At 39.6% G+C, this 22,999-nt stretch overlaps 1 protein-coding gene across 11 annotated transcripts in view; it reads right to left on the reverse strand.

The window, feature by feature from the left end:
- Window positions 1-22,999, reverse strand: part of RXFP1 (relaxin family peptide receptor 1) — a 139,254-nt gene that overhangs the window by 59,955 nt on the left and 56,300 nt on the right. For 5 of the 11 annotated variants that reach the window (XM_023226473.1, XM_023226436.2, XM_023226464.2 and 2 more), the window contains 2 exons: window positions 20,869-21,006; window positions 1,428-1,526 (listed from right to left, as the gene is read on the reverse strand). In XM_023226473.1, coding sequence (XP_023082241.1) covers window positions 1,428-1,432 — 5 coding nt within the window. In that variant the 5' untranslated portion in view covers window positions 1,433-1,526; window positions 20,869-21,006. Of the gene's footprint in view, window positions 1-1,427; window positions 1,527-20,815; window positions 21,007-22,999 lie in introns of all 11 variants that reach the window. The other 6 variants (XM_023226500.2, XM_023226511.2, XM_023226492.2 and 3 more) reach the window with 5 other exon arrangements.

Raw genomic sequence — 22,999 nt, forward strand, 5'->3', positions numbered from 1 at the left:
ATTATTATATAACATTTACATAAATAAAACCTCAATTATTCAGACATATTGTTAATCTGGCATGCTTCAGGATCAAAAAGGATAAAAATAAACCATGAATTTAACACCTAGCAAATAATTCTGTGAATGTTTTAATTGTTAGCTAAAAACCTAAAAGTTTTAGCTATAAGAAAAATTATTATAAAAAATATATGTTTAAAAATATACTAATTCAACTGGGCTTTAAAAATTCAACTGGGTTTTACTGTAACCATAATCAATCCATGAAATATGTATGTTCCTGGGCAGATACAAAGATGAAAAATAAAACAAAACATCTTATCTGTAGCCTCCCATATAGACTTCAGTAATAATTTATTGAGTGCTCACTATGTGCAAAGCACTATTTTAGGCACTAGAAGAACAGCAAAAAAAAAAAATAAGTCAAACAAAGTACCTATTGTCAGAGTGCTTAGGATCTGATGAGATAATTCATACACCACCACAACCAGCACCACTACCGCCAACAATTATGATAGTGCCATCTCGGAAAATAACACAGAGTAAGCTAATAGAGTAACGAGGGGAGGGCTGAGGACGCTGCTGTTTTATACAGTGTTATCAGTGCAGGCTTCCTTGATTTGAACAGGGCCCTAAATAAGGTGAGGGTCACCAACCAAGCAGACACATGGGAGAAAGTTTCTGAAAGAACAGTCTGTATAGAGGCTGTGATATGGAGCCATGTTTGGAATGTCAGAGGAATAGCAAATATGCCTTGCTTTTTAACCAAGGTTTTGAAAAGCTGGGGTTAAAATGACAGCTCCAAGGCACAGATTTACATTTGCATGATTTATTAGAACAGACAACATTTATTTAAGAGGAGTTATTTTCATATATCTTTCTGATCTAAAATATTATAGTTAATCCTCAGATTTGTGCCCTTCCACACCCCTCCAGTGTTTTTGTAGGTTTTCAGTGTATGACTGAACATAGTGGGTTATAATGAATAAGGGTTTTGCAGCTCAGAAGAGTTTTTTCCGGCAAACATTAAAATCCGAACAGCTTTTCTGCCCTGTCTACTTTCTCTGTTTTCTTTACATCACATTTCATAGAGATTGTGAAAAGAGAACTCAAATAAAATAACATCTTTGAACATCCTTGACTAACTGACATTGGGTTTGTTCACAACAATGTCTGACACCATTTATTACTTTTATACTTAAGATCCCCGAGTCTTTTTTGAAATAAATTTTCCTAGTGAAAGTTGTATATTTAATAGAGTTTGCAGTTAGAAAACTATAATTGACCTCTTACAAATTTTGAAGTTTCTTTAATTAAAAATGATTTCAGATTGAGATGCAATCTTTTTTTTTAATGATGAATCAAACTTTTAAACAATGGTGTCTTATGAACTCATGGAAAAGGAAATAACTGCTCCGATTACTTACAACATTCAGGTGTTTCTGCCTCAAAGGGATATGGGGAAGTCATTTTGGAGTAACTGGCAAAATATTTGTCAAATTGCAGAGACCATCCATTGTTGTCTCCTAAAATAAAAATCAGAGAACAGAAAAGTTCAAGAAACAGAAATATTCTGCTATATTGTGGGGAAATAGGTCCTCTCTTTAAAACAGTCCAGTGGTTCTCCAATGTAGCGAGACAAACATTATCTGGAAACTTGCTACACATGTGAATTTGTGGACCCCCACCTGGAGATTCTCATTTTACAGGTCTGAGATGGGCTCCCTAGTCACCATTTTAAATTTAATTTAATTCTTTAGATTGAAAAAATTTGGGGGGAGTAAATTATGACAAAGCTATTCTCCAGGTTTTTTTTTCCATTTATTTGTGTTTTGTTTTTGAGACAGAGTCTTGCTTGGTCACCCAGGTGGAGTGCTGTGGCACGATCTCAGCTCACTGCAACCTCCACCTCCCTTGTTCAAGTGATTCTCCTGCCTCAGCCTCCCAAGTAGTTGGGATTACAGGAACATGACACCACGTCTGGCTTTTTTTTTTTTTTTTTTTTTTTTTTTAGTAGAGATGGGGTTTTCACCATGTTGGCCAGGCTGGTCTCTAACTCCTGGCATCAAATCTGCCCACCTCAGCCCCCCAAAGTGTTGGAATTACAGGCGTGCGCCATCACGCCCTGACTATTCTCTGTTTTTAACAAGCACTATAGGTGTTCCTGAAGCAATTAATATTTTGACCACATTTTAAGAAGCAGTATTATAGACATAGCCAAATATGGCACACTGTTCTTAGCATTTTACAATAATTATGTTCCCCTACATCTTCTTTAATCTCTAAAACTGATGTTGGAGATGTATAAACATGGCTAGACAGCCATGATGATTAACTTTTTTTATGTTATAATATATATATACTTTTTTCAGATGGAGTTTTGCTCCTGTAGCCCAAGCTGGAGTGCAATGGCACTATCTTGGCTCACTGCAACCTCTGCGTTCCAGGCTCAAGTGATTCTCCTGCCTCAGCCTCCCGAGTAGCTAGGATTCCAGGCACCCACCACCACGTCCAGCACATTTTTGTATTTCTAGTAGAGACGGGGTTTCACCATGTTGGCCAGGCTGGTCTGGAATTCCTAACCTCAGGTGATCTGCCCGCCTTGGCCTCCCAGAGTGTTGGGATTACAGGCGTGAGCCACTGTGCCTGGCCGATTAACTTTTAAGAAAGAAAACATGACTGGCATGATCTCATTTTTCTCTTTTTCTTTTTTGAAAGGCACCATGGTATCTAAAGTGATTAGTCTCTGAGTGCTTATATATATATTTCTCTATTTTCGTATTTGTATTTTAAACCCCTATGTCACTTTTAAAAAATAGATTTTATTCATGGGGTAAAAGGAAGACAATTTTTCTCACAAAATTCCTAATGATCTTTTAGTTACTTTTAAACATAAGAGACAGCGCAGCCAAGCATGTGATAGAGTGGACTAGCGAACAGGGATGAAGAAGCAGTTTCTCTGGAGATCTCTGCACATGGTACAAGCCTTCATTCTCCTGGTAGGGGTTTGTATGGGATCTTCTCTAGACCTTCTAAATTTTTTCCTGAATGCTGCCAGAACTCCCTAAGGATGCCCAAACATATGAACAGAGAGTGAAGTTATAAAAGTTTGTCCTGTTTCTGCAAGTTAGTAGTAAGTCTAGTATTGATTTCCTTTAAAATTTTTAAAATTAAAAAATATTTTTGAGACAGCGTCTTGCTTTGTCACCGAGGCTAGAGTGCAGTGGTGCAATCTCAGCTCACTGCAGCCTCTCCCTCTTGAGCTCAAGTGATCCTCCTCCCTCAGGCTCCTGAGTAGCTGTGATTACAGGTTGCACTACCATGCCTAATTTTTTTTTCGGTAGAGATGGGGTTTTGCTGTGTTGCCCAGGCTGGTCTTGAACTTCTGGGGTGAGGTGATCCACCTGCTTTGGCCTTGAAAAGTGCTGGGATTATTAGGCATGAGCCACTGCAGACTTCTGCATGGGACTCTAGCAGGCCACCAGTAACTTCGTGGACAAGGGACAACACCCCAGAAATCAGCAAATGCCAGCCCCTGGACACCCAGGAAAAAGTTCAAGGTGCCTGCCCAACCCTTAATACACGCATCAGTTGATACGTTAGGCAGATAAACAGGAGGAGGAGGAGATTTGAAAGATTCAGCGTATATAGCCAAATAGAGACTAAAACTTCCTGAGACTGTGGTGGCTTCTGGGAATGTTTGCTCCTCCTTTATTCTACCTCCACTTTAGAATGCTTTCGTATTCTTTAGAAGTTGGTAACCTAAATATATGTTTTCCAGACCCCAAGCAGCCAGGATTCTTGTTATAGATAAGCTTCTACCAATTGGATGCACTCTTGTAAGACGTGAGGTTTGTACACACCAGCCTCACAGATATCTAGTGGTAGTTGGGGCAGTTACTGCAGTCAGCCTCAGGCATCCAGTTTCATGGATGTAGAGATGAATAGCAGCAGCAGTTGTGACAGAAGCAGATGCTTCTTGGGCTTGCAACTACAGTGGTATATTCCCTACCTCTGACTCCTGCTTCTGCAGCCTTTAAAATGATTCTACAAACACAGTGTTTCTTGTATAAAAAATATATATATTTTTCTTAAGCTTCTCTTTCCCAAAAATATCTACAGTGGTTTCTGTTTCCTCCTTCCAGAACGGGTTACAGATAACAGACTCTCAGACATCTCAAGGATGGAAACATTGGATGGGTTATTTATTCCGCTTCTTCTTACAGATAACGGCAATCATGTTATTATTAGAACATGAGACTCTCATAATTAATGGTATACAGTGACAAAAAGAAGTCACTTAAATTATTGCTATGGTTTCCTGGAATGATGTGTCTGTTAGAAGGCTAGGCTCTGGCAAAGTTCTTGCTATGATAAATCATTAGAATGAGAATGAGAAATTTCAAGGGTTGTGAAGTGGGACTGCAGAAGAAATAACTCTGGAGAGATTAAAGAAAGTAAACAGCTGGGCATGGTGGTTCATGCTTGGAATCCCAGCACTTTGGGAAGCCAAGGCGGGCAGATCACTTGAGGTCAGGATTTCGAGACCAGCCTGGCCAAGGTGGAGAAACCCCCATTAGAAATACAAAAATTAGCCGGCCATGGTGATACATGCCTGTAATCCCAGCTATTCGAGAGGCTGAGGCGTGAGAATCGCTTGAACTGGGGTGGCAGAGGTTGCAGTGAGCTGAGATCGCACACTGCACTCCAGCCTGGGTGATAGAACTACCCTCAGATAATCTTTTATCTCTTGTGGCCTTAGCTCAGGACTGATGTACCTCTACATTATATAGAATCTGATCCTACAGGTTGTTAAGTTACAGTGTAAGTTGAATTCATATTTTGTCATATCATTAACTTTTTTATTTTTATTTTTGAGACAGGGTCTCACTCTGTTGCCTAGGTTAGAGTGCAGTGGTGCAATCATAGTTCACTGCAGCCCCAAACTCCTGGGCTCAAGGGATCCTCCCACCTCAGCCTCCTGAGTAGCTAGGATTATAGATGCATACCACTATGCCCAGCTAATTTTTTATTTTTGTAGAGATGGGGGTCTCCCTGTGTTGTTAAGGCTAGTCTCAAACTCCGGGCCTCAATTGATCCTCCCACCTTGGCCTCCTAAAGTGCTGAAATTATAGGTGTGGGCCACTGTGCTCAGTTTGTCATATCTTTTAAGTGAACATTAGAACACAAGAACAAGGTGAGAGGGACCTTGTGAATTGCACTGGGACATTTGTGTGTGTTCAGTTGAATTTGACCACTCTAAATCCTCTTCCCACAAAATCTCCCTTGCAAGCAAAAGCAGCTCCCCTTTCCTGTCTGATGAGGTTAGTAGTAGTTTGTTTGAAGACACATGAGTTACTTTACTTGAGGTAAATAAGTTGCCAGCTCTCCTCAGGCCCTTTCATTACCAGGCTTCTTTGCTTCTCAACCTATTATAAGTGGAGTCAGAGCCCAGCATGCTGCAGAACACAAATTAGACTTGGAGAAGACTGACATACCAGAAGATTTTGCTATTTTATATAAGCAGAAACCCAAAGAATTTGCATGGGAATGGTTTCTACAAGCATTAGACCAGGAAGTAGAAATATAGCTTTAGGTTGGGCAAAGCTAATTGATCTGGGTATCTGATATGGTCTGGCTCTGTGTCCACTCAAATCTCACCTTCAATTGTAATAATACCCATGTGCTAAGGGTGGGACCAGGTGGAGATAATCGAATCGGGGGCGTGTTCCCCTGTGCTGTTCTCCTGCTAGTCAGTGAGTTTTCATGAGATCTGATGGTTTTATAAGGGGCTTCTCCCTTTATTTGGCCCTCATTCTCCTGCTGCCCTGTGAAGAGGTGCCTTTGGCCACGATTGTAAGTTCCTGAGTCCTCCCAAGCCACGTGGAATTGTGAGTTAATTAAACCTCTTTTCTTTATAAATCACTCAGTTTTGTGTATTTCATCATAGCAGACTAAGAACAGACTAATACAGTGACCTCCTGGAGTTTCTGGATTCCATGTGTTAGCTCAAGCAGCAGTTTTGCTAGACTGTCGACTGAAATCTGAACCCAATGCTGACCTAGGCTAAATGAAATTGAGGGGCAAATGCATGCAAATGTTGAGTCATCAATGGAACAGATCATGAGGGACAGCCATTGTACTGCACAACTGCAAGGAACCTGTCGTGGAATATGCTGTAGATTGACACAGCTTCATTGGTGTTTTCCTGTGCAGCAGAGACTGAAAAACTTCAGACGACATTTCACACCTCCTGCAGAGCCAGGATTTGGGATGCACTCACATATATCTTGGTTAGAAGAGAGGCATAAGGTCATTTTCTTGCTGCTCTGTCTAAAACAGAGGCATAGGAGCAATTGTGGAAGGGGATTTCAGGTACTACCAGCCTTGTGGGTGTCGAGAGAGGCAGCTGTGGTTGGGGCGGGAGCAGCAGCTGTCTCCATCGTCAGCCGCAGCCATGATGGATCCAACAGCATGGATGTCGACCTTGTTTACACCCACTCCTCCAGCCCTTCTGAGAAGATTCTGCTTACCTAATTTCTGTCTAATATACCTAGAGTAGTTTCTAGTTTTTTCCATTTAACAATGATAGATATGGGGAGGCTGATTGAATCAATTGGATTAAAGTACGGCGGAAAAATGATTAGATATTTAGTTAATTTGGGGAGTTCAAGTGGAATCTCATGAGGGTGAACAAAGCAGTGCATTTTTTTCTGAACCCATACATTCAGTGTAGTTTAATTTTGTGGTTTCACTAAAAAGAAAGTCACGTGGGTTCTGGGATGGGGTCAAGAGCCTTACAAAGTGTTCTGTTCTACTGGGCTCCGGAATCACCATTTGTTTCCTTGGCTGTCAGGCTTTGAGATTTTGGAAATTTATAGCATTGGATTGTCTTCCTTTCCTAGTTTCGCAGAGTTTTTTGACCTTTCGTCAAGTTTACTTTTGTAAACTTGTTTCATATCTTTAGATAAGGAGAATTCTTTGAGAGATTTTCATTCCTCCTCTTTTAACAGAGAGGTTGAATGTTAGTATTTAGCCCTGAAAGAAGTCATATTTAGCAAATACCCACTATGTTGTGCTGGGTACTCTATTTTATCCTCATGATAACTCTATTTGGTTATTATCATCATCTCCACTTACAAATATATATAAGCAGAAACCCAGATAGAAAAATTGATACTGCAGATAGAAAAACTGATACTGAAGAAGGTTAGGTGACTTGACTAAGAAATAGATTTATTAAAAATAACTAAATAATTAAAATAATAATTATTGTATTTCTTTTCTAGGCCAAAGACATTATTTAATCAGATTACATTCTATCTATAAAATTTCACCTTTTGTGGGACATCAGCTTTAAGTATTTAGCTATTACTATTTGCTGCTTATTTTTCTGTTGTATGTTTCATTTGTTACTGAGGCTCTTACATCAGAATTGTATGAATTATAAAAAAGTTTATTTAAATAATAACCAGAAGTTGTTATTAACTGGAATTTAAATTCACATTATTTTTCTTTATGAAATCAATGAACGTATTGCAAATCAAGGTATTACTAAAAACAATTTAACAAAAACATAGTAGTGTTATGAGTGGTTATATGTTTATCGATGCTACAAATAAAGCATGTAAGTAGGTAGGTCAGAGTATGTTGAGGCTTTGAGTATTCATATAAACAGTTTTCGTGCATATCTGCAGAAGGTGAGTGAGAAGTGGGCTTGCGAAGGTCTGAAGGGTTCGACCTTGCAGGCTACCAGGGTCTCGCTTCACTCTGTGCACCACGTTCATGTTCCTGTTACTGCCACATCCACCTACCTCAGGATCAGTGATGGATTTTAGGTGAAGTGACAGCATCCCAAACACAGGGCTGTTTTGCAGGTAATGTTTCACTGCTGCTATGAAATTCATGAGATGTGGCTGGATGACTGCCATAGAAGCTGATTTTCTTTCACTCTGCTTCTTTAGCAGATCCTATATTTAACTGAGCTTTTACAAATAGACAACTTCAATTTGCTGAATTTCTTTTTTTTTTTTTTTACCATTAATAGATAATGCCATGCTTAAAACCATTGGCTATGTGCCATTTCCTAATCCTTTGTCCTCACCATTGCTCTCTTGCCCTTCTTCCGTTTTAAGGGGCACACTCTATGTGGCCTCGGTTGTAACATTTTAGTCCAACAGATTCAAGTGATGCAGTTTAAGCTTCTCTCTTAATCCTGCTCTCTTTCTCTGGTTTTCTACTGCATTGTATCTTCTCTCTGCTCTCTCTCTACACACACACACACACACACACACACACACACATACAGAAGAAAAATAAGTAAGGAGGAGAAACAGATGATGTCAGGATGGAAGCAGGAATTTTAGGCTAGCAGAAAGAAACAGGACAAACCTGTTAATTCTTCCCCAAGTCACAGCATACATTTTGTGTTTATTAAATAGCAACATCATCAAACAAACAAGCCTTTTAGTAATCAGCTTTCACTTTTCTTTCTGCCTTTCCAAAGTATTTTCCTCTTTCTACCCATTACTTCCTCCCACCAGAAGGCAGAAGGCAGAAATACAGAACATGGGAAATGGTGCCAAAATTGCAAAGTTGAGGAGTTAGCATTTTAAAGAAAACAGCTTTTGGTATATGTGTTTCTATATTTTAAATTCCGTGTCCTTCATATTTTAAGGATGTATAGGGCAGTGATGAGAAAGGTTTTTCATACTTCAGTAATGATGCTGATGAAATTTATTTTCTGATTTATCTTGAGGCAGTCTAGGGTAGTGGAATAAGCACCACACAGAAGAGAATACTGTGTTGGGGGATATGGTTTCCAGTATGTATTCATAGTGTTGTAAAAATGGCACCAATTAAAAAAAATTTTTACTAAAAAAGAGCTTCTCAGCTAAAAATGATACAGACATGCTGTAAATAAAGTTTAAAAACATAGATTAAGAAAAATCTGGCCGGGCGTGGTGGCTCAAGCCTGTAATCCCAGCACTTTGGGAGGCTGAGACGGGCAGATCACGAGGTCAGGAGATCGAGACCATCCTGGCTAACACGGTGAAACCCCGTTTCTACTAAAAATACAAAAACTAGCTGGGCGAGGTGGTGGGCGCCTGTAGTCTCAGCTACTTGGGAGGCTGAGGCAGGAGAATGGCGTAAACCCGGGAGGCGGAGCTTGCAGTGAGCTGAGATCCGGCCACTGCACTCCAGTCCGGGCGACAGAGCAAGACTCCGCCTCAAAAAAAAAAAAAAAAAAAAAATCTGGTCTCGCATGCTGCATGAGTTTACTAAATATTTGTTGATTGACTGAATGAATGACTGGATTTCTGTCCTTAAAGATACTTCAGAGAAAGCTCAGTCTCCCTTATGCTGAAATAAAAACTGGGAGCTGGGGCATTTATCAAAAACACAAATTTACAGGCTCCTCCACTGGAGACTCTCATTTATTTGGTCAGCATGGAGTCTGGGAAATCTGTATTTTTCATAAGTGGCCTAGGTGAGTCTTAAAGTGAGTTTTGGAAGAACTGCATTATGGGATTTGCCATAGTCAACTAGGGTCTTTCTCACATTGCATTGGAGGACAGCTAGAATTTAGTCACACAAAATCCTGTGACTCGGAGTGTATTTCTTTTAAGCAAAGTTGCTGGATGTTGACCATCAAGTAGTTTAAGACACTCAAATAAGATTAATGTGGGTGGCCCCCAACTTAAGGACACTTTGCTTATAACTGTCTTATTATACTTATTGTAATCTGCTTCATGCTATGCTTATTGATGTATATATTTTATCTCCTTATGAGAGTATAGTAGAAAATCTTTTTTACCTATGTATTTTTGTATACCTCAGTGACTACTAAGGTACTTTTATCTTTTTTTCTCTTTTATCATCCAGCTCAAAATGTCATCAGGTACTTTTAATATCATTGAAATCTAGCTCTTACTAGCCCTCATAAAGTGTTTAAAGTACATAAAATGCATAAACATGATTTCACTTGTACCAAGTATTAGTTATCATTTAGTTTTATGGAAAAGTGGGTTAGGCATACCAATCTGAATTCTGGAGAAGGCATCTCTCTCCCCCATGTTGTTAGATTCCCCTGGCATTGGCACTGGGGGATGAGGACAAAGGATGAGATTTGATTGGGGACAGGAAACGTCCAAGTTTCTTGGATGCATTAACTTGTCATAGTGCTTTATCAGGTTTTTCTGAAATAGTTTCTCAGGAGTATCCTTGAGAAGAGAGTTCTATGGTAACACATGTTTGGGAAATGCTGCATCCTCTATCCCTACTTGGAATTAATAATGCATGCTGGTATGATGAAACGAGAACTCAGGCAATAAAGAAATAGCTTTAATTTTGTTTAACGCTTTCTACGTGACACCTATTGGTACATTTTGAAAAATATTTGCTTTTGCATTTGCACAAGAAGACTGTCTGTCTAGATCAGTGGTTTTCTTTTCTTTTCTTTTTTTTTTTTGAGACGGAGTCTCGCTCTGTCGCCCAGGCTGGAGTGCAGTGGCCGGATCTCGGCTCACTGCAAGCTCCGCCTCCCAGGTTCACGCCATTCTCCTGCCTCAGCCTCCCGAGTAGCTGAGACTACAGGCGCCCGCCACCTCGCCCGGCTAGTTTTTTTTTTTTTTTTTGTATTTTTTAGTAGAGACGGGGTTTCACCATGTTAGCCAGGATGGTCTGGATCTCCTGACCTCATGATCCGCCCGTCTCGGCCTCCCAAAGTGCTGGGATTACAGGCTTGAGCCACCGCGCCCGGCCGATCAGTGGTTTTCAAAAGTGTAGATCTGGGACCAGCAGCAGCAGCACCTGGGAACTGGAAAGAAAAGCAAATTCTTGGGTCTTACTTCAGATGCACCGAATTAGAAACTCTGCAACCCAAGAGTCCAGCAATCTGTGTTTTAACAAGCCTTCCAAGTGATTAGATGTCTGCCAAAGTTAAAAACTTCTGATTTAGACTAATCATTTTCTCAGTTATGAATTGGATAATAAAATTGTCTCCACTGGGATGTGAATAATCTCAAAACTTAAGCTGGTTTGATATTCCTCGGGGTATTTGTTAAAAATGCAAATTCCTGGGTGTTACTCTTATTAGATGAGCATTTCTGGGGTGGGGGGTTAGGACTCAGATCTTTCACAGCCCCCCGGGTGGCTCAGATGCAGGTAGTCCTCAGAAACATTCCTGTCGATTTGCAGGGTCACTCCTGGGCTCCCTTGATGTTTGGTTGAGGGACTTATGTCTCAGTCAGAGGTGAGGCCAGACTGTGAAATGGTATGATCATTTATGAAAATGAAAGGTTAAATCTGATAGTTTAATAAGTATACATGCTTATTGATTAATGAATAAGTGATTAATTTATAAGGCTTGGATTTATGCAAAGTGGAGCTTTTCTTTTTCTTTCTTTCTTTCTTTTTTTTGAGACAGTGTCTCACCCTGTTACCCAGGCTGGAGTGAAGTGGCATGATCTCAGCTCACTGCAACCTCTGCCTTCCAGGTTCAAGTGATTCTCCTGCCTCTGTCTCCTGAGTAGCTGGGATTACAGGCACCCGCCACCACACCCAGCTAACTTTTAGTAGAGACAGAGTTTCACCATGTTGTCCAGACTGCTCTCGAACTCCTGACCTCAAGTGATCCACCCACCTCGGCCTCCCAAAGTGCTGGGATTACAGGCGTGAGCCACCACGTCTGGCCCTAAAGTGGAGCATTTCTGATTCTCACATATTTACTCAACTTTCAGTACTCATTCATGGAACACAGTGGAAGATCTTTTGCTCATAAAATAAAATGAGGTTATTACCCGCAAGAGCAGAGGTGCCCTAGGCCACCGGAGTAAACCTTGGAATGCAGGCTGGCCAGGCAGAGGATTCATCAAACTGTATGGAGTTTCTTTGAATTTAACAACAACAGCAGTTTGCAGGACAGAATACATATACCTTTTTCTGGGGTCTCAATACCTTTTGGAGGCAACTCTTTATGGAAATCAAAGGACATGACATAATCCTGGGCATCTTTTAAAGGAAACTGAGGCTGCTAACAAATTACCTTTTCTGTCCCATATAGGAGGAAGTGTTCTGAGGGGAAAATCTTTACGGTGGTAACCCATACATAGTTTAAGTATCATTAGATAAACACAAATAAACAAATTTGAGGTTAAAGCTAGGTCCGCATTTTCAGAAAAGCCTAGGGTTCAGCTACTTAGGTATTTGGAATGGTATTTTGAGAATAATAAATAGAAAACCAGAAAATTTTGAAAATACAATGCATGATTATACATTAATACACATATTTATGACTCACGTCATTTTTCCTCCTGTGTTTTATTTACATTTTTAATTTTTATGGGTACACGGTCAGTCTATATATATATATATGGGGTATATAAGATATTTTGATACAGGCATGTAATGTCTATCCTTCTGTGCTTTTATCTTGAAAACAAGACAAACCACCAACTTTAGTGGAATATTCTAAAATGAGAACAGCTAACGTCTCCATCAAACCACCTGGCATTGCCATCATTCTGATAGCTGTATAAGTTGTACTTTGGAAATGATGGAATAATTAATATTCCAGAATTTTAAAGGCAGGACCAATTGGAAATTTTAAAAGGGCTTGACATACTTCAAACATTCTTATAATCTTATTTGAAAATATGTATCATCACCATCACACCCATAAATAAGTACTGCTTATCTAATTCTCATGCATTAGTAAGTGCCAAGCCAGTGACAGGAAAAATACTCTGGGGCATTAACAAAGTTTTCCTTCTCTTAAATTCCTTGCACTTTCTGCCTCTTTTCCTATCCTAGGCAGCTAGAATTAACCACTTTCACTGCCTGAAAGGGATGAGACAGAAGTTTACAGATAATAAGGGAGTCAAATTTCTTGGTGTTCAATTTTTAAATGCTTAAATTTGATCATTGACAATAGATATGGAAAACCAAAAAAGAGAAGAACTGAGCTTTGCTGTTCACAGACTTAACAAGAGACTTGCACCAGAAAGAGAGAGTGGAGGGGTCTTTCTTCCTTCCCTCCTCGGGCTGAATCTAGGGGAAACCACATGTTTCCCACATTGGTTTCTGGGCTCTGGAAGCAGGGGTAGCCTGGTATCCTTTGCTAAGTAGAGGCCTTATGTATGGCGGGACCCACAGAATTATGGCACACTTTGGCTTGACATGGGAATAGTAGAGGAGACATGGCCATAAGAGCCTAGGCAGATGGACCTAAATATGAGCATGAAAGTTCTCCCGGGCTCAGCCTGGCTCAGGAGTACTAAATGTTTCCTGTGAGCCCCAGAATGCCACAGATGTAGGCAGGAGAGGCACTGGATGTGAAAGGGCCTGAGACAGACAGGAGATAACAGAGTGGCGACTTCTGGCAGAGGACCAGATAGATTTATGCATAGCTTAGGGGATGCGCCATCATCAGCTGATTAACAGACAACCAGACCCCCCACACAATGTCCTGGTACCACAGAGACTGCTGAGCTCAACTGTAATCCCAGGTGAAGGGAAATGAATCAGACCTTTAACTGGCTTGGTTTAGACTTCTACCACTTGGAAGAATGAAGACTTGTAGCAGAAATTATCTTTGGCCATAGAAAAATAAAGATTTGCATTTCTCACTCGAGAACTTGAGTTGATTGTCATATCTACTGCTATAGTTTGGACGTTTGTTCCCACTCAACACCATGTTGAAATGTAATCCCCAGTGTGGTGGTATCAGAAGTATTGGGAGGTGGGTCCTAGTTTGGATCATGAATGTGGGTCACTCATGAACAGATTTATGCTGTCCCTTGAGGTGAATGATTTCTCTCTCGCTCTATTGGTTCAAAACAGAGCTAGCTGTTAAAAAGAGCCTGGTACCTCCCCTCCTCTCTCTTGCTTCCTCTCTCGCCATATAATCTCTGCACACACTGGCTCCCCTCTCCCTTCTGCCATGAGAGGAGGCAGCCCGAGCCCTCACCAGAAGCTGAGCAGATGCTGGCACCCTGCTTTTTGTAAAGTCTGCAGAACCATGAGCCAAATAAACCTCTTTTCTTCATAAATTACCCAGCCACAACTATTCCTTTATAACAATGCAAAACAGACATCTACCATGTGGATGAAATTGATGCAAGGCATCAATGTCCCCATCTTTAAAGGGAACAAAAACAGTCCCTTTCTCCTGGGTTGTCATGAGGATTAAATGAGGTAAAATGTATAAAGCACTCAAAATGGAAAGTGTTATAAAAATATTATTCATTATTCATACTATAATACTTGCAATTTTAGGTTTGGAAGTTCATCTAATCTCTTATATATTTTTAAAAGAAAGTTAAAAATAATTTACCTTTTTAAAACCAAAATCCTTAAAGGGAAGACTTCATAGAATTCAAATTTTATCAATAAGAGATTTGTTTGAAGGCCCTACTCCACAATGATTAATATCATAAGCATGTTCTTTCCTCCCAATCAAAAAACAAAACAGAACAAGCCAAGCATTTGGTTTGAATTCTGAGCAAACCATGATGTCAGAAGAGTTACGTAATCTCTCTGTACTTCCATTTTTCTTTCCTGTGTAATGGAAATAGTCTTATCATGTCTAATTTATAGTAAGGAGGAAATGAGAGAATGTACTTAAAGGATTAGGACTATGTCTGAAACATAATAAATACCAAAAAATAGAAGACACTATTAATTTTATTATTACAACTCTTATTAGACAAAACCAAATATTCCTAGGAGGATCAGAATATAGTGTCACAAATAGTCATGCACAGGCTGGGTGTGGCGGCTCATGCTTGTAATTCCAGCACTTTGGGAGGCCGAGGCGGGTGGATCACTTGAGGTCAGGAGTTCGAGAGCAGCCTGGACAACATGGTGAAACCCTGTCTCTACTAAAAATTAGCCAGGTGTGGTGGCAGGTGCCTGTAATCCCAGCTACTCAGGAGGCTGAGGCAGGAGAATCGCTTGAACCCGGGAGGCGGAGGTTGCACTGAGCCGAGATCGCACCACTACACTCCAGCCTGGGCGATAGAGCAAGACTCAGTCTCAATAATAATAATAATAATAAATAGTCATGCATAGACAAACCTAGAACACAAGATGTCTTTTCAAACCTAAAATACACAGTGAATGGCAAAATTGCAAAGTAAACTATTACTAACAGACAACAAAGGCCGGCGTGGTGGGGAGGGAAGGCAAAGCATTTAAGATCACATTGGGAAGGAGCTGAAATAGAAAACGTTACATGGGAAAATGTTCATACTTTCAAGGAGCTTCCCAGAGAAGCATTCATACGCAGAGGGCAGTTTTTGCTACATGGTAAAGTTGACTTTCTACTCATTGTTTTTTGTTGCTGTAACTTTCTGTGTACATTTCCTAAGTGGGAGGCAGGGAAGGAAGTGCTGGCAAAGTTGAACTCAAGAAAGACTTGGTAGATTGTATATTTAAAACTTTTTTCTGTATATTATATTTAACATCTTTTAAAAAATCTTTCTAGGCTAGTAAGAGATGGTCTTTCCCAGGGGTTGTCAGTTCTTAGAGAGCAAAGGGTGCTCAGAGCATGCCTTTGATATGCAAGCTAACCAATCCAGACCTAGAGCTCTGATGACTAGCCCACACATCCCAGAGGCAACAGTCCTCCGCTTCATCATCCTAGGCCCAGGTAGCAGGGAAGTAAGGACCACCGCTAGAGTTTAGAGCCCTCCAAAATTATTCAAACCAGCACATCTTAAGCTGCTCACCTTGCACTGCCTTGCATTTCCCTCGGAAATCCCAATAAAGGCTCTGGCCTGATGCCTCCCCTCTCACCCCTGTCTTCTGCCTCCTGACCACCCTGGTGTCTTTCCTATCTAGCCCTGTATGGTATGCCCTGCCTCCTGTCTCTAGAACCTGTGGGAATAATAAACTTTTGTGTTTCTGAGCCTCCCTGGTGTCTCTTCTAGCCATACCTGACTCGCCATAACATAAAAGAATACAAAACACCTGGTAAAAACCATGTGGTTCAAGTTTAGCACAATCCAGAACTGCAACTGAATAGTGAAGCAAAATCGTCTTTAGGAGGTTTTATGCCACATACAATTATGCATAAGAACAGCTCACTGGAAATTCTGTCTAAAATTCACTAAGACTAAATTTTAAGCTCACTTTAATCTGGACCAGGAGTTTATGTCGACCTTAATAATGTCTCTTTAAGCCCACAGAAGGTGGCCCTTCTCCATGTCCTGTCCTAACGTGCATTGTTCTCCAGGGCTGCTGTAACAAATTCCCACAAACTTGGTGACTTAAAAGAAGAGAAGTTGGCCAGGCGTGGTGGCTCATGCCTGTAATTCCAGAACTTTGGGGGGCCAAGGTGGGCGGATCATGAGATCAGGAGATCGGGACCATCCTGGCTAACATGGTGAAACCCTTCTCTACTAAAAATGCAAAAAATTAGCCGAGCGTGGTAACACACACCTGTAGCCCCAGCTACTCAGGAGGCTGAGGCTGGAGAATCACTTGAATCCTGGAGGCAGAGGTTGCAGTGAGCTGGGATCATGCCACTGCACTCCAGCCTAGGTGAGAGAGAGAGACTTCATTTCAAAAGAAAAAAAAAGAAGAAGAAGGAGAAGGAGAAGAAGAAACAGCCTTGGGAGCATAAATGATCCAGATACTGTAAAATGAAGGAAAAAACCACTCAGCTCACAAGGGAAATTAAAGCAATTAGAGACAAGCAGAAATAACTGCATCTCATAATTTTTCCATCACCTGGACTCTAAAGATGGTGATGAAAGTCTGCCATCCTTCCTGGAAAGTTCCAGCCTATTTTTGCATGGACAACAGCAGCATGCCAACTGGGCATCTTTGAGGTTTTGAACGGGGTTAATTTTTTTTTTTTTTTTTTCTATTTCTAGATGACTGCCACTACTACAGTACCGGTTTTCCTAGAGGAGCTAAAAATTGTAGATAATGGATAATAATGGAGTTTGTGAGCAAGTTAGAATGCTTGTGTATCATATTGAAAACTTGATTCTACTGTATCTCTGCTGTTGCTACCATTTTGCATGCATTCCTGATTTTCTGCTCACTGGGTTTAGGTTCACGGTTCTCAAAACTTAGTGTGTATTAAATGACACGAGGCTCTTATTAAAACAGAGCTTTTGATTCAATAGGTCTGGGATGGAGCCTGAGAACTTGCATTTCTTTTAAAAAATTTTTTATATAAATGTTTTAAAATAATTATTGTTTCTTTTTTAAAAAAAATTGAGACAGGTTTTTGCCATGTTACCTAGGCTGACCTCCAACTCCTGGACTCAAGCAATCCTCCCACTTTGGCCTCTCAAAGTGCTGGGATTACAGGTGTGAGTCACTGGGCCTGGCCAAAATGTGTATTTCTAATTTCCTGGGTGATGTTGATGAGTTTGGTCTCAAGACTACTTTTGGAGATCTAGTGGTCTTGGTGAATTTCAAGAAAGTTATGTGATTCTGGCATAAGAAGATCAGTAACAAATTGAAATAGTTATTTTTTACATAGACATGTCTTTATAAGAGTGAATTATGATCTTTCCCAGATTTCCAAAACTGGACTTGAGAGTTTTCAAATGTTGGCAATAGTGAATCAAGGACACAGACAAGGTCCCAGACATCATGGCATAGCTGATCCACAGATGGCTGCAGGTGCATAAGAAAATCCAGCTGAAACCGGAACTGCCTGGCTTATCTCAGTGGAGTCCATCCAAAATTGCTGACCCCAAGAATCATATGCTAAATAAATGGTTACTTTTTAGGCCACTATGTTTGTAATATAATTCAGCTAACTGATACACTAGGTAACATTTACTGAGTGCTAATTTCATGGACTGTAGTCTTAGGTCAGTGCACAACTCCAACTGCCATTTCCTCAACTAACAAAACATTACTTCATTTACCGCCCTTCACGTCTCCAAAGGGACCTTTTCCCAAATATTTATCCGCTACCAAACCTACATTCTTGTCACTACAACCCCAAAGTATCACAGATTGGGTGGCTTAAACATAAACATTTATTTTTCACAGTTCTGGAGACTGGACGGTCCAAGATCAAGGTGCTGGTAGTCACGTCTAGTGATGGCCCACTTTCTGGTTTATAGACAGCAGACTTCTTGCTGTTTCCTTACATGGTGGAGAGATGAAGCAAGCTCCCTTAAGACTCATAAGGATATTAATCCACCCTTATGGCCTCAGGTATTCCTAATTACATCCCCCAAATCCCATCTCCAAATCCTATCACACTGAGGGATGGGGCTTCAACATATGAACTTTATGGGGGACCCCAGCATTCAGTCCAGAGTACCTGCACTCTGCTAAGCATCTCGGATACATTATCTCATGGAATCCTGTTAACAACCCATGAACATGGATGCTCCTATCATTCCCGTTTTATAGAAAAGAAAACAAGCCATTCTTTGCCTCGCTTTATAGCTAGCGTTTAACTCTGATTACTGAACTTCTGTCTGAAACCCCAATGCCCTATTGCTTCTGTGTAAATGTGCTTTTTGGTGAATCCTGAGAAACTTGCCTGATTTTAAGGATTATTACTGTAAGGATTGCTACTTTTGCTACTTGGCCTCTTTAAACTTAGCACTAAAGCTAGAGTTTCCAAGATTTTTTTCCACTGAGAAGCTACATTTGCTGATAAATTTGCTACTCCCACCACGTTCCTTTCCTGCTTCCAGCTACCATTTTAATTGGAGTGAAATTTTCCTGTTGCTCTGTCTAGAACTCTCTATTTGAATTGCCAGCAGGTCGAGGGGGAATTGGCTGGCAGTGGGCAAAACACTGTTTCATCTAATTAAAACATTATGTAATATTAATTTATTTTAACAAGATGTTATTTTTAAAAATAATGTAAACATATTTATAGCCATCCAAATCAAATACAATTGTAGCTTAAACTCACTAGTTTAGATAGTGTGGTTATACTTGAGTTACTACCATCACATAGAAATAGTGTTTCAAACTAACAAGTGTCAAAAATAAAATCAGATCGAGTTATAAAAATTTAAAAGTTTATTATCATACAGCAAGAGAAAGTACAACTCGGTATCAGGGAGATTTCAGCCCAGGCGGTAGGAAAGCTCAGAGGCATGTATTATAGGATTGCTCATAAAGTGAAAATGAGGAAATTCTTCAACCTTTTCCATGACTGGTTATTACAATGGGGTTTCCAGGTGATAGGGGATTGGTTAAAAGTGATTTACCTTATACCACTTTAGAAAGACGATTTAAGTTTTGTTTGTGATTATCAGAGGCATTTACAAGAAACAACCTAAGTTTCAGTTACGTTTTCAAGAAATAAGCTCAGTTAAGGTTTGCTTGTGTGACCCAGCTGATTTTTTTCAGGTAGGAGGATTTTCAAGCCTGGTGTTCATCTTATTTTATGTTAACGGAAACTTAAATCCTTCAAGGTAGTTTCTTAAAAAGCCTGAACTACTTGGGGGAGTGATCCCAGCAAGGCCTCATCAGCGTATATTATTTATGTGACACTTTGCTTACTAACATTGTTATGCATCTTTTTGTCCTCCAAAAGAGTACCTTACTTCTTGACAGGTGAGAAATCTTACTGTATTACATTATTAACCGAAGTTTATTTTCCCAGGGACTCAGATCCAAACAATTCAGGTTCTAACTTTGTATTTTTAGGGCTTCAGAAGTTTGAACAAAATTCTAACTGAAAGCTATTTTCGTATATTCAAATTGGCCAGAAGCCCTACTTACCAGCTTTATAAATCCAGAGGTATGGTTGTTGGTTAAGTAGTAAGTTGTATTTACATATTGTTTGTTTTGTCTCTTTTAGAAGGACTCACTTTTCTTCCCAAAAGAAAGGGCAACAGCATCCAACACTTAGATAGCACCTCCTAGATGTCCTAATTCTGTACTCTTAATCTTCCTGAATTCTTATAGTATAGGCACAATTACCACACCCTTTTATAAAATGAGGAAACTGAGGCACAGAGAGGCTAGGAAATGTTCTCAACTTTACATAATTGGTTATCGTTGTACCCAAGTTCAAACTTGGGCAGTCTGGCTCCTGTATTCTCAATTTCAACAGTATTCTGCTTCTAACACCTTATTTGGACAGGTTTGTTGGGTTAAAACAGGGGTGTCCAGACTTTGGGCTTCCCTGGGCCACACTGGAAGAAGAGTTGTCTTGGACCACAAATAAATACACTTACATTAATGATAGCTGATGAGCTTAAAAAAAAAAATCACAAAAAAATCTAATGCTTTCAAAAGCCTTATGAATTTGTGTTGGGCTCTGTTCAAAGCCGTCCTGGGCCGCATGCAGCCTCGGGGCTGTGGGTTGGACAATCTTGGTTAAAACTTACTCTATGAGCAACCATCACTTGCCTGGAATATTGGCTGTGATACCATTACATAGAAAAGAGTGGATATTAAGGCTGGGCGCTGTGGCTCATGCCTGTAATTCCAGCACTTTGGGAGGAAGAGGCGGGCAGATCACGAGGTTAGGAGATTGGGACCATCCTGGCTAACGCAGTGAAACCCCATCTCTACTAAAAATACAAAATATTAGCTGGGCGTGGTGGTGGGTACCTGTAGTCCCAGCTACTCGGGAGGCTGAGGCAGGAGAATGGCGTGAACCCAGGAGGTGGAGCTTGCAGTGAGCCGAGATCGCGCCACTGCACTCCAGCCTGGCAACAGAGCAAGACTCTGTCTCAAAAAAAAAAAAAAAAAAAAAGAGTGGATATTTTAAGCTATTGAAATAAGTGTAAGATTTCCTTAAGCAACATATGTTTTGTATTTCAATTTAGTTTTGTCTTTTTGTTGAGGGAAGTCCCAGCTACTTCACCTTCAGTCCTTTCTGCCCCTTTCTCTCACCGTGACTGCAGGGGCTTCACTCACCACAGTTGTCCTCATCGGCCTGATTCCCACAGTCGTCCACACCGTTACAGTGCAGGAGCTGAGGCAAGCACTTTGTGATGTTCCCACAGGGGAAATAGCCAAGGGAGCACTTGACATCCTGTCCATCCCCGTGATAAACTGGGGAAAAGGGGAGAAGACACAAAGTTGGAAGGAGGTTAATGCAAAGGCATGGCAAAGAGCAGCTTCTCCCTGATATTTTATCATCATTTGTCTTTCTCATCATGGTTTATACAACCCTGATGCCAGTTATTTTCCAGGAACCTTCACCTCTTAGGATGTTCTTTCCATGATTCCAGAAGATGCCAACATTTTTCTCTTTGCCTTTGTTCATTTTGTTTCCCACCCAAATGACCTCTCCGTTCCTCTCTTTTATAAAACGTCTGCCCATACTTCACAGTTCAATCCAATTACCCTCTTCTAAAAACAATTTTCAGCCAATAATTTTAAAAACAGAAATTTGTTGTATTCTTACTATGGGCTCAGAATCAAGGCCGGTCCGGTATTGAAATGACTTCATTATCTGGGGAAAACCTGTGGTTCATTGTCTCACCCCGAGATGATTAAGGACGTGGACACACACGTGGAGTAGGTTAAGGAGAGGAAAGTTTAATAGACAAAAAGGAAGAGAGAGAAAGCTTCCTCAGGATGAGAAAGCGGGTGGCCCAAGAGAGGGTTTCCGGGTTTTGGGGCAGAACATGATTGATTTTGTATTGAGGCTTGAGGAGGCCGTGATTGATTTACATAAAGCCCAGGGGGCTGGTTTCACCAGGTGTGTCATTTACATAGTCTGTGAAAAGACTGGCCCTCGCACCCTAATCTTTTATTATGCAAATGTGGCTTCTACCTGGCTGTCGCCATGACACCTGCACACGTGGCTTTACCTGGCCAGTGCTGTGATACCTACGCACATGGTGATAAGGAAAAGGGAGCAGGAATCCACAATTGAATGTATCTGGCTTCCAGGTACAGCTGCTGGCATTTACATATGAAAGCTTCCAGCTTGCATATCCATGCTTGCAGCTTGACTTTTCAGGCTGCTTTCTGTTAGAAAAGAAATGGTTTGGAGCTGCTTTTCTTTTTTTTATTTTTTTATTTTTTTTTTTTTTTTTTTATAATCGTAGCTAGTATATATAGAGGGGGCTATATGTAACGTGTTTTGTTAATACATATGTAAATATATAAGTACACTGCACTTGTAACGATAGCTTTTGGCCTGTTTTAAAATTGCTTGATACATATATGTATATATATATTTATTTATATGTAAATTTTTTTTTTTTTTTTTTTTATCAATTTAAAATTGCCAAATATAAGTACAATATTATATAAGGACATACATAAAAATTAAAATTTTAGCTTAATAACATATTACGAAATTAAAAATGCTTCTTTCGTTTTTATCAAATTTTTAATAGTAAATGTATATTTTGTTTTCGTTATTTATCTGTCAATAAGTTATGTATATATGTATATTTTGTTTTGTTTTGTTTTGTTTTGTTTTTTTTTTTTAAGTCGCATTTCCTTTCTTGCTCAGTATTAGAGGGATTCTTAAATAAAAGCGTATATTTGTTCGCTTGTTACTTGTTCGTATGTTTATTCGTGTGTTTATTTTTTTGTTCTTTTGTTTATGTGTTTGTTTGTTCGTTTATCTATTTGTTTGTGTTTATTTTTTATTTTAATTTTTTCTTTATTTATGCATCTTATTTATATATGTATATATATTTTTTTTTTTGCTTTCTCATGTTCACCATTTAATTGATTTTATTTTTCCAATTTTTTATTTTTTTTATAATTTATTTAACAATATATGAAAATGAATGTTTTTTATAAAAAAATAAAAAAAATGTGTGTGTTCTGATTCGATAGCATGCGCTTGTTTTTTTATAATATGTGTAAAAAAAAAGTCATACCATAAACAAAATTATCAAGGAGACATAGGATCATATATATAACGATTATAATATAATTAATTGCACCGTTTTATATAATGTATATCTGTTTTTATATATATATATATATTTACATGATTTAATTGTAAAAAAAAAAAAAAATTACATCAACAGGAGGAATCACTTATAACTCATTAGAAGAATAGAGCGATGAATATATG

The sequence above is a fragment of the Piliocolobus tephrosceles genome, chromosome 3 (assembly GCF_002776525.5).
Source record: "Piliocolobus tephrosceles isolate RC106 chromosome 3, ASM277652v3, whole genome shotgun sequence".
NCBI classification, from domain to species: Eukaryota; Metazoa; Chordata; class Mammalia; order Primates; family Cercopithecidae; genus Piliocolobus; species Piliocolobus tephrosceles.